At 41.0% G+C, this 12,529-nt stretch overlaps 1 protein-coding gene across 30 annotated transcripts in view; it reads right to left on the bottom strand.

The window, feature by feature from the left end:
- CADPS (calcium dependent secretion activator) overlaps positions 1-12,529 on the bottom strand; it is a 473,884-nt gene that overhangs the window by 150,891 nt on the left and 310,464 nt on the right. For all 30 annotated transcript variants that reach the window (XM_037040838.1, XM_037040841.1, XM_037040843.1 and 27 more), the window contains exon 10: positions 6,162-6,270. In XM_037040838.1, coding sequence (XP_036896733.1) covers positions 6,162-6,270 — 109 coding nt within the window. The remainder of the gene's footprint in view (positions 1-6,161; positions 6,271-12,529) is intronic.

The raw sequence follows: 12,529 nt of genomic DNA on the forward strand, positions 1-12,529 counted from the left end.
AGGCCACAGTTATAATGTGTCTGTCAACATATTCCAAAAGCTAGTATTTTGAAGTTACTGGGGACTCTCTGGCCAGAAATAGAGCTTCATGTCTTTCATCAGGTTTCCTGTCATCCTTCCAGTTATCAGTTAAAATTGAGGGAATGATTGGAGTGATTAGCAGCTGCAAATTTTCAACAAGTCTCAGTCACTAACCCATTTGGCATTTAGAGTTGGGGCAGGTGGCATGAAGATTTCACCATGTGTATTTCAAAAAAGTGGGTGTGTGTTTGCAGTTTTGAACTTAGAATTTCCTGGGATTCTAGAGAGAGGGGTACTGGTCAAGATGGAGGTTTAGGCACAAATGCTCTGCTTCCTTGCAAAATCACAAAAAGAATAAAAACAAATTTAAAAACAAGAAACAATTAGAACTGCCAGAAAAATCAAACTGCATGGAAGTCTGATAACAAAGGAGTTGAGGAAACACTTCTTCAGACTGGTAGGAGGTGTGGAGTTGGGCAGCTGGGGCAGAAAGGATGCACAGCAAGGCAGTGGCCACCCTGGTGAGGTGGGGGCTGGCTGATGGGGTGTTCCCACATTCACGTGGTGGATAAGCCAGGAGGAGCAACTGGAGATAGAGACAGACCACAAAACCCAGGGTTTCAGCGTGAGAAACTAAAGACTCAAAACCTCTGGCTGTAAAAACCTGTGAGGGTTGCAACAGTGGGAAAAACTCCAAGCCTCACAGGAGAGTCCATGAAGAGGCCCATGGGGTCCTAGAGCATACACGAACCCACCCACCTAGGAGTCAACATCTGAAAGAGCACAATTTGCCCGTGGGAATCAAAGGAAGTGATGGAAAGTGGGATGAGAGCTGAGCAAGCAGCATTGTTCCCTCTCTGACCCCTCCCGCACAGATAGTGCCATAATACAGGGAAGAGGGTTGCCCTGCTCTGGTGAATACCTAAGTCTCTGTCTCTTACAATGTAACAGGTATGAAGACAAAGAAACATGGCCCAAATGAAAGAATAGATCAAAACTCCAGAAAAATAAGAGATGAGGAGATAGAAAACCTATCAAATGCAGAGTTCAAAACACTGGTAATCAGGATGTTTGCAGAAATTATTGACTTTGGTTGCAAAATGAATGAAGAAATGAAGGTTATACAAAGTGAAATAAAGAAAAATATACAGGGAACCAATAGTGAAGGGAAGGAGACTGGTACTCAAGTCAACAATTCGGAAAAAAAGGGAAGAAATAAACATCCAGCTGAAACAGAATGAAGAAACAAGAATTCAGAAAAATGAAGAGAGGCTCAGGAACCTCTGGGACAACTTTAAATGTTCCAACATCCAAATCATAGGGATGCCAGAAGGAGAAGAGGAAGAGCTAGACATTGAAAACTTATTTAAACAAGAAATGAAGGAAAACTTCCCCAATCTGGTGAAGGAAATAGACTTCCAGGAAGTCCAGGAAGCTCAGAGATTTCCAAAGAAATTGGACCCCAGGAAACACAAACCAAGGTACATCATAATGTCATTACACAAAATTAAAGATAAGGAGAGAATCTTAAAAGCAGCAAGTGGAAAGGAAAGAGTTATATGCGAGAGAATGCCCATAAGACTATCCTGATTTCTCAAAAGAAAGCTTCAGCAAAGAAGGGGCTGGAAAGAAGTATTCAAAATCATGAAAGGCAAGGACCTACATCCAAGATTACTCTATCCAGCAAAGCTGTCATTTAGAATGGAAGGGAAGATAAGATGTTTCCCAGATAAGGTCAAGTTAAAGGAATTCATCATCACCAAGCTCTTATATGAAATGTTAAAGTGGCTTATCTAAGAAATTGAAGAAGATCAAAAACTATGAACATTAAAATGACAACAAACTCACAACTATCAACAACTGAACCTAAAAACAAAGACAAAAACTAAGCAAATAACTAGAACACAAACAGAATCTCAGAAATGGAGAGCACATGGAAGGTTATCAGTGGAGAGGGGGAGGAGGAGATTTAGGGGAAAGGTACAGGGAGGGAGTAAGAAGCATAAATGGTAGGTACAAAATAGACAAGGGGAGGTTAAGAATAGTATAGGAAATGGAGAAGGAAAAGAACTTATATGTATAATCCATGGACATGAAGTAAGGGGTGAGGGGATGCAGGAGGATGGAAGGGGTGCAGGGTGGAGGAGAATAAAGAAGAGAGAAAATTGGGACAACTGTAATAGCATAATCAATAAGATATACTTTTTATAAAGTATAACTTTCAAGAAATTAAAGAAAAAGAATCTCCTGGGATTCTAGAACAGTAAGTGGCTAATTCTTTACATGGAGGGTCTAGTAGTATAGCATTGTGAATTAAAGATTTTTGTTGGTTATAATTATGAGGGAATAATTTTCCTAATTTTTTAAGGAAGGTTTAAAATGTAAAAATTGGGTAGGTGATACACAGTTAGGAAGCTGGGGAAACCTGATGAAATGAATGCATAGCATGATAATGCAGAAAATCCTGGAGAGGCAGGAGAAAGAGAAAGAGCTTTGAGGGAATATTTAAGCTGTGAGGAGTGAGTGAGAAGGAACTCAAAGAAGGGTGGTCCACAGGCCTTTCGCAGTTTAGGCTCATGGTCACCTTTGGGATGAGCTCCTTTAACGCTGTCAGGGAATGCTAGGTACATGTCACTGGGTAAGAGCTTTTCCTGGCCCTCATCCCCAGGGCCTGCAGCTATTTTCACAAAGTCAGTTAACAGTGTTCCTTGGAAATGGAGAGAAAGAGAGAGAAAGATGCTAAAAAGTTTTCAGATTATTTAATTCTCCCAACAGCCCTCTGAGAGAAGTACTATTATTCCCATTTTATAAATGAAAAAATTGAGTCCCAGAGAAGACAATAACTAGTGGATGAACACAAAGTGGGACTGCAAGCATCAGAGGTAGGCTTCTAGTCCTGGCTGTCTGAGGCAGAGCTGACAACTGTAACCACTGTGTGGTGTGGCCATGCAGCCTAAACAATGTGGCCGGCCACACAGCTGCAACTCTCTGAGCATGTTATTAACAACACTGAAAAGTGCAATCTTGGAGGCAGCAGAGAAACATCTACAGCAACAGCAACATGACAGCAGTGGAGGGCAACGGAGCTTTTCCAGAAAGCACGGGAGACAAGGGCACACCAATGAGAGCAAGGAGACAGCAGAGCAACCCAGATGGAAAAAAACTAAGGGAAAGGGAAGGTGAACACTGACATGTGCTTCGAGACAGCAGAGTTTTAGACAATGCAGCAATTTGTGGGGCTGAATCTGCAAAATGTGATGTGTGACACTGCACAGGTTCTCCATAGAGTACTCCACAGGTACTGTTCTGTCAAGATCAAGAGGACATGCCTGGAGTGGACAGAGGCAGACCAGGCAAGAAATGCTGGCCAGCCCCCTGGGGGAGAGAGTGGCCAACAGCACATAGCTGGACATAGCCTATTTATGGCTGTGGTACAGTTGTTGAAGATTTCATTGAGTTTAAATTGTGCCACTGAATTATTTTGAATGAATATCCTTTTATTTGAACACTCAATCACTTATTCTAGTAGGAATTGAGAGACTGTTGTATGTTCTCTGAACCACACCCAGAGAAAGGTAAAGCAAAGCATTTTTACCTTTAGCTTAAAATGAGTAGCCTACCCTGGTTGGGTGGCTCAGTTAGTTGCCGCATCATCCCACACACCAAAAAATGGGGGGAAGTTCAGTCTTCAGTTAGGGCACAAACCCAGGTTGTGGGTTCCATCCCATCAGGGCGTGTGCAGGAGGCAACTGATCAAATGATTCTCTTCCCCCTTCCCCTCTCTCTAAAATCAATAAATATGCCCTCAGGTGAGGATTTAAAAAATGAGTAGCCTGTATATAAAAATTTACATAGTTATTTAGGGTCCTTACTATGTCAAGGACCCTAAATAGGTAAATTCTATTTAGTGCAAATGCTTGCGTCTGGATGACCACTGGGTGCGAGGCTAGGCAAGATCTTACAGAGTTACAAGGCTTACCTACCCCTTAAACACCTCCACCAGGTGGGTCCACTCACAACCTGAATAAAGCCAAGAGGAGGAGGACAGATGAACTCAAAGTCCTCTCCATTTGCACACTTACCTTTCAGGGGGGAGACTCCTCACAACTTTGTGGACATTGGCTAAATTGTACATAACTTCTGATCCCTGACTGGCAAACTTTACTGTGCATTAGAATTCCCTACAGAGCTTATTGAAATATGAGGAATCTGCTCTCTCCTCTTCTGGTTCATAGGTTAGGTTTGGGGTCCAGGAACTTTTATTTTACATAAGCACTCTTTAAGAAATTCGGAGTTAGACTTTTCATATGACAATTGGGAGCATTTAAACCTCATGGTCAATCAAACATTACTTTGAAAATAAATAGGACTTGGCACACAGAAAGGCAAAGAAGAAGTTGCTTGTTATTCTCAAGAACATAATCAATTTGCTTTTTCTTTTACATCTTTGGTAAAGGAATTTATAAATTATATCCTGTGGGATCAATGCAATGAAAAAGAAGAGAAGCTTTTATAATATATGTGCACATTCCTTTTGCTTGTAGATAGAACAGCTTTCTGCCCTCTCCTGCCTTCCTGCAGGAAGAGGATTCTGTTTTCATGTGATAAAATAACTACTACAGCTTCTTGCAAGTGTCACAGAGTGACAGGGCTGTAACCCTGAATCCCAGCTCAGTTTCTTCCTTTACAGAATGGGATAATAATCCTGGTCCTGTCTATTCCCATGGGTGGGATTGCCGTGAGGACCAAATGCAATCACGTGGAGGAAAAGAGTGGTGAATTACTGTCAGAAGATGTGATCATTATCCCCTCTCATACTGGACTATCAGCCTCCCTCTGTAACCTGGAGGTCTTAGTAAAGATGAAATCCACTTATTTGAACAAAGCTCAGTGGTTTGAGGAGATCGCAAACCATCACAGGACATAGCTGAGGGTTGGTTTTTAATGCAGGAGCCACATCTTTTCCATGAGATGTTGCATGAAATTGTTTCAAATTCTTAAGTTCTATTCATTATGAAAGATTTCCAGACAGAGCCTTTAATTTACGCTTTATGTGGTCAGCTCTGTATCCCATTCTGTCAGGATGCTAATGACCTCCTAGCGCATGGGGTTGGTCCAAGTCATTCCTGTGGCGATTCTGAAGGTGCTAATTTCTTTAAGTGGGTGGGCCTATGGCCTTCCCCACCACACCCTCCCAGGTTAATACCGATCTTCTCTCAAACTCTGTTATTCTTTTATGTGTATTTTGTTGCATGTGGAAGAGCAATATGGGAGTAGAAAAAAGGTTTTGGGCCAAATAATGCAGTATGGTTGGAAATGCTTCCCTTGTGCAGATTTGGCATAAAAATAAACTTCTCTGGGAGAGGGCTGTTGGTGCTTGTTGTTCATTAATATGCTGAAATGATTTCACACCACCCTCCCGCCCATTTTGAAGGTTCTTTGAGGCTGATTTCTATTCATTTTTTTCTGGGAAGAAGATAAAATGGGTGGGGGTAGCGAGAGAGGTGTGAGGGGGCAGGATGTAGAACTTATGAGAAATACTACCATTTGTGTGGTTCTCTTAGTTACATAAGGCTTAGGAGCTTGGATGTCTATGCTTGTGGATTGGTGTCATCTTAGGAAAAAAAAGACATTTAGGGAGAGCTCTCTTTTTAAGTGCCATCAGCCAGCCTTGAATTGTAGTTAGCATATATAGATGCACAGGGCAGCCCCATGTGGACATGGAGATATAATACATGGGCACACACCACTGGTGGAAAACCACACACACACACACACACACACACACACACAGAACCTTGGTGTGTTAACATAGGACTTCTTTCTCAGGATTTTTTTTAGCTTTGTAGGGTAGAGTACATATTTGATATGGATACAGGTATGTAAAAGAAAAATATATTATGTTTTCTTTTTGGTTTTACAAGAATCCCTTGAAAAACAAAACAGTTCTTGATTGGGAACTCATTTACTCGAAGCTCAATGAGGTCAGGGATTGTCACTGTCCTGTCACCTGTGAAAGGCTGGGAATGTGGCTTACTTAAAGCTCAGCATGGAGGAAGTGCCCAACAAATGTTAACTGATTATTGATTTGGGAAGGGGGAGAGCTTTGTAGGTTCATGGCCTGCAGGGGGGGTGGGTACCTGGCTGGGGGTCGGTGTAGTCCACAGTGTAGCCGTCCAGTTGTAGAAGTTCCTGAGGCTCTGCTTTTTTCTCCCGATAACTGCACATGGCAAAGGTGTACTGACTGACCTGGGAAGGAAGAGCAGTTTGTGAGGTTGGTCCCCTAGAGCTCATCTTCCTAGAAGAAATGCTTACTCTTTAAGCCTGCCCTTTTCCCAACACCCTGTGCTCAGGAGCTAGGTTCAAATTGAATACTGTCACGTCTTGGCTGTGTGACATGGAGCAAGTTACTTCCCCTCACTGGTCCTCTTGTTACTTCATCTATGAACCACAGGTAACGTGAGAACTACCTCCTCATTCACTTCATTTGAAGATTGAATGAGTTCATGTGTGGAATGCACTTAAACACATTTCCTAAGGCTTAGTAACTGCTTGATAATAGTGTGCTATTATCATCACTGCTGTTATTTTAATTGGAATAAGCCACATAAAATTGCCATTTTTGTAGGTTAAAACTGTTTGAATACTGGCACTTGATGGGCCCTAACTGAGACTGCCAAACTCATAGACATAACACAGACCTTTGGTCAGGAGTTAGGGACTACACTTTTTAAAATTTATGTCCCAGCTTTTAAATATCTTTTCAGTATTTCAATTTTTGCAGGTCAATTCTCAGCATCAAGCTGTACATTTCATCCCCCACCCCCACCCTTCATCCACTGAAGGAAGTGGTTTTGGTTGTTTTGAGAAGTCTTTTCATTCAGACAAATGCTGGAGTGACATGCTGTCATAAGCAATGAGCACTCAGTTGCTAGGTGCTAGTCATGGTAGATCCATCCTCACCCCAACAGCATGGCTGCTGTCCCTGGTGTGGCCCCCCACTGACACTGTGGGCCTGACAGTGCTGGGAGAGCTGCAGGTCAGCCTTCAGACCCAGCTTGGACACTTCGCATTTTTGCATTTGGCTTCTCTGTGAGATGAGCCAGTGGGAGAGTGAGCATCCTTCGGGCTTCAGGCTAAAACCTTGTGGGCATATTTACCATTCACAGATGTCAGACGTCTTGGTGAAGGAGTGCCATACCCCTCATCTCTTAGTTCCTTTTATTAAGAGAGACATTTTCTAAGTGAACTTTGATCTTAGTCTCCTTATCCACAGTGAGGTTTGTCATTTTAAAAGAAATGACGATAAGAAGTTGGTGCTTACAAGTCCTGCACACATCTCCCACACGGGAGGCCTGAAGGTCCTGGTGCCTAGATAAAGGGAGTCCACTGGCGAACACTGTACTGGTTGGTTGATCTGCTGCTGCCCTCTGTTGGTTCCTGGTGAAAACCTTCTGCACAACTCTTTCTTTATTATGTACATAGTTTGTAGAATCTGTTCCCTATATTGTAAGGCCTTGATGGGCTTCAGGGGAAACACACAGCCAGATCACTGAGTATTTTCATAAGCGGAGATGTGTTAGTCTTTTAAATAAGCAGAACGCCCAATAGCATCCTAAAAATGAGGCTTAAGAGTTCAAACTTGGTGGCCACACAGGTGTGCAGCCCCATCCCAGTTCTGATGAGCTATCGCCTAAGTCTCAGGGTCCTCATCTATATTTTGCCTGTGTTTTAATGGTGCTAGAGGGTTAATTTAGCAGTGAAGGGCTTCACACTGTGTGTGACCCTCACATAGAAAACACTCAATACACACATTTATATAAACAATTTCCTGGCATTGGGCACTAACATTCTAATATCGAGTAACTGATTAGGTATACTAGCCTACTAGATTATAAATCCTTTGAGGGCCAACCTAAGCAGTCTTGTATCTTGGTTTTATTTCCCTTCCCATAAGCAAAATCCACCACATAGGGGGTATTCACTAATTGAGTCTGATTGTTTCTAGAAAGTTGAGTATGTATAATCTAATAGGGAGGTATTTTCCCCACAAACTTACATATATTACTCCATGCACAGCACCAGGCTTTTCCAACCCGTTACTGGTCCTATAGATAACTGGTCCCCCATGACATGACAGTAATCACAGATTGCCGAAATGGCTGGATGGTGATTTTTACCTATCTCTGGCAATACAAGATGATACAGTTTGCAATGTGATGATTAGCCAAACAAGTAGAGAGTTGCTGACACTCATCTGAGATCAAAAAATCACAACAAAAGGGTGTTATTTCAAGATCATGCATTTATGATAACAATACTACATGCTCTGGGCTTTTTGAGTTTTCCTTGGTTCTTTGCTCGCTTCTTGGAGCATTGGATGTTGCTGCCCTCTTCTGGTAATGCTGCAAGTTGTTCCTGACAAAATCTGGGCTAAAATAAACTTGAGCTGGTGACTAGGGCCGCTTTAATTTGGGATTTGGCAATTTACTTTAGAAAACAAAGGAAGGGAGAAAAAATGATTTCTCTTTAAATATTTCTACTTAGTTCTATTTTGTGGGGAACCTCAGTTTTTCTAGAGTGTTTGAGGGTGAAGGAATAGTAAAGGTTTGGCAGCTTTTTGATTTTTGTTTTTAAGCATCCGCAAGACATCACTAAGGGGAAGTAATTCCCAGTTAAATGCATGTTTTTCTGTGAGAGTATATATGATTCTACTGAAACTACAGTTTGAAGAAAATTAATGATATAGTGAGCACTGCTATAATAATAGTATTAAAGAGTCTTGAACACGTGTTAGAAGTCAGAGGGTCAGCTACCCCAGTCTGACAGCCTGGACTAGAACAAAAAACCCATAAAGATCTGGTCATGTCAGATCATCTGCAGACATCTGAAAACGCACTCTGGAGGACTACAATGTTCACATCTTTGGGATTTTCAGCTGCTATACAACCTTTTCATGGAATCATGGAATTGGTTGTTGGGACTTCTGAGGATACAATCTTCCAGCTCTTGTTTTAAAGGAGGCTGAACCTCAGACACACAAGGAACCCTTTAGCTCATTTCCAACCACTTATTTAAACTGAGAAAAGTTTTGCAATAAGTTTTATAGAGCATGGACTGAGGCCACATTCCTCAGAGTGTGAGTATCTAGTGGAGGTAAGTTATAAATATGCAGATTTTTAAAGTCAGACCAATGGAAACAGAGTGTCAGGTCTGAGTGGACCTCAGGAATCTCTGTTTCTTTTTCATAATTGTCTCAGATATTTCTTAATGTACACTAAAATTTGAGAACCTATGTTTTAACATACAGGAACTGTTCAGATATTTTAAGTTTGCTCTGAGTTTCAATTGCACGTAGCAACTAGAGTTCAGCTATGATATAAGAGGGTCAGTGCTTTCCTACCCCTTCCTGTCCTTCTTCCCAACATCCATGAAAGAATGAAATACTTGGACATACAAGTAATGAAGTACATTTTGTCTAAATCCCTTTTCTTGCCTTTACTGTCTTTCTATGAGAATGATTCAGCTGTCATTTTTACTGAACCCTGGTCACTAGCCCTTCTCTAGAGTTCAGATACATACATTTTTAAAAGAATGCTTCTTTTTTATGGCAGATTCATTCAATCATTCAACTTAGGTAGTATGTTGGGTGCTGGGAATATAAAGATATACGGAACCGGATGTGGTTCCTGCCCTCACGCCAGAAGGCAGACATTAATTATATTATCTCAGAAATGTATAACTTTAATGGTAATAAGTATTAGAGAGATCTATGTACTATCAGAGCTTGGGGATTTGGTCTGGTTGGGTGGTCAGGAAGGTTTTCACGAGGACACACTGACTAACTGAGACAGGATCTGAGGATGAAGAAAGTTTTTATGATGTGCACACAGTTCCTGGGACCAAGGACCATTTTTAATGTGACGTGACTGTGTATGAAGAATCACAGAGTCTTGAGTGACATTGACAGGAAAATAGGTTTTGGAGCCATACAGAACTGGATTTGATTCTTAGATCTGTTTTTTTCTAGGTATGTGATACCAGGCATTTTAGTTAACTTTGCTGAGACTCAGTTTGATTATCTTTAAAGGGAGATAATAGTATCTAGGACATTTCTCCATGTCTGCACACACAGCATTTGTTTTCCTCTAGTAACTGAATCCTGATTTTCCTTGGGGCATCACCCTCTTCTCTACTCTCAGCCCACGGAGTCTGTGGGACTAATGTGTCACTAGCTGAAGGTTGGGTGGGTGGGACATGTGGCTCATGCCTGGCCAATCAGTATCACATCTTCTTGGCTGCAGTGATTGGTGCAGGGATGGGCACATGACCACTTTGAGCTAATGAAAGCTCAATAGGGGCCTCTGCTAGAACGACTGGAATTGAAAAGCTTTGTTTCCTCTGGGGCTGCTAAACTGTTCAAAGAGTTGGCCGGCCAGTTTACTTCGCAGAGAGAGAGCTTGCTGGAGGGTAAAGCCAGCTCAGAGGAAAGCACAGTCAAGAGGTGGTAGACAGAGACGGAGTCTTGTTGACTTTGTTTGAGTCCTGGACCTAGCCTTGCCAGAAGACTCATTCATTACTAACTTAGTTAACTAACCAGTAAAACTTTCCCCCTTTTAAAATGTAAGCTAGTTGGGGCTGATTATTGTCATTTTCAACCAGACTATAATCATAAATGCCCTTTAGGACAATTGTGAAGTTGAATGGGAAAAAATTCATTTAGAGTGATAAATTATTCAACTACTTGTATGTCTTATAATGTATTTTCATGGTTAACTTATTTTAATATTGTTTCCAGGTGACAACTGCTGTATTTCAAGGCATTTTATATTAATTGACAATATATTTTATTCCATTTACATTTAGTAATTTTTCTGAAAGCTGGGATAGTCAGAGGTTATTTTTTAGTTCTACTATTATCTGTAGTGAATTAGAAATAGGATATGACTTTAGGGACCACATTGGTTCTATCTGATGCAAGGCAAGTAAGCTCTAGAAATTGTATACACACAACATCTCTTTGAACACCAGTCCTGGCTGAGTACTTGGAGTCACGGAATACATTTGGAGTTAGAAGACCTGTGTTAGGTTTCATATTGGCTGCCTAGGAGTCACAGGCTCCTGAGTAGGTCAGTCAACCTCATTTTGTTCTAATATAAAGTGGATAAAACTTGTGCTCACTGCAGTGCAGAAAGATTGTAAAGATGAAGTGAACCTTGTAAACTCTGAGAGAACACATACATATAAATCATAATTATCCTTATTAGAGGAACCACCGAATATTATGGTGCTAAAGGGGGAACATATCTCAGGAATACTTTGGCTGGAAATCAATCAAAAACTGATTTTAACCTGAAATCTTTTGAGCATAGAAGAAAAATATTTAAAAGAAAAAGATGATAGAGGACAGACTTTCCAGCCTGGTATGGCTGATGAGTTGGCTGCTTCCTTTCCTTCTCCTACACACTAGGGTGAGAAGCTTATGAAGGAATGTAAAGAACTCGTACCTTTAGCTTTAGCATTGGTTTGGTAAGTCCTAACAATGTGTTTGGTCCGCCTTATTGTGGCCTCAGGGGTTTAGAATGAGTGTACCCAGCAATTTCTTGACTTGGGGGGCTACAGACCCATTTCTCTTTAATCCTTGGGTTATAGTTGACAGCCATTTTCTTAGGGAATTTATTAGAATTTAAAGGAACAGGGCTGAGGAGGCTTTGTCATGTCATTTGCATATAATCATCTGTTTAGCTACTCTGGTGCTCAGCTTCGTGGAGAATATAAAGTCTAAGAGGGCATCGTCTAAGGAGAATGGGATACTTCACTTTTAAAGGGACAATGACTACTGAGGCAATATTTCTCCAAAGGTAGTCTCCAGACGACCTTCACAGAATTTCCTGGTGCTTGTAAAATGTACAGATTTCTGGGCCTCATCCTAGACATACTGTATCAGAATTTTCTGCATGGTGCTTTGGGATCTGTATTTTAAACAACACCCAGTTCAGGTGGCCTAGGCTTTTACATGGTGAACACGGTCTTATCTTGTAGGAACACTCATGTCTCTTGCACAAAAACACCCTGGAACTGCTCATACCTTTTACAGCTGGTGGAGAAGACTCCAGCCACATCCATAATAATTTTAGCCCTGATTCTTAAAAATGGGACTGTGGCTTTGTTTCAACACCATTTGTGGATATCTTTGTCTCTGGTTAATAGGAGGTCCATTTAAAATCTACCTTTTGGTTTTCCAAAGTGGTAGCATTAAAAGGGACCTTTACTTAGGGGGGTGCTTTCAATAGTTCTGCATCACAGACATGTACATATTTATATATTGATAATATGTGGAGATACTATACTTATATATATCTAAATATATAATTATATATATATATATATGAAGAGAGAGAATGAATGAATGAATGGAGGGCAGATGATTTTGAGGAGACTGGTGTTGGATATGTATTTCTTTTAGGATTTTCAAACAAATTTCATTTTATTAAATCTAATGGAATGC

This window comes from Sturnira hondurensis, unplaced genomic scaffold, assembly GCF_014824575.4.
Source record: "Sturnira hondurensis isolate 20B ecotype Veracruz unplaced genomic scaffold, ASM1482457v3 Scaffold0002840, whole genome shotgun sequence".
Taxonomy (NCBI): Eukaryota; Metazoa; Chordata; class Mammalia; order Chiroptera; family Phyllostomidae; genus Sturnira; species Sturnira hondurensis.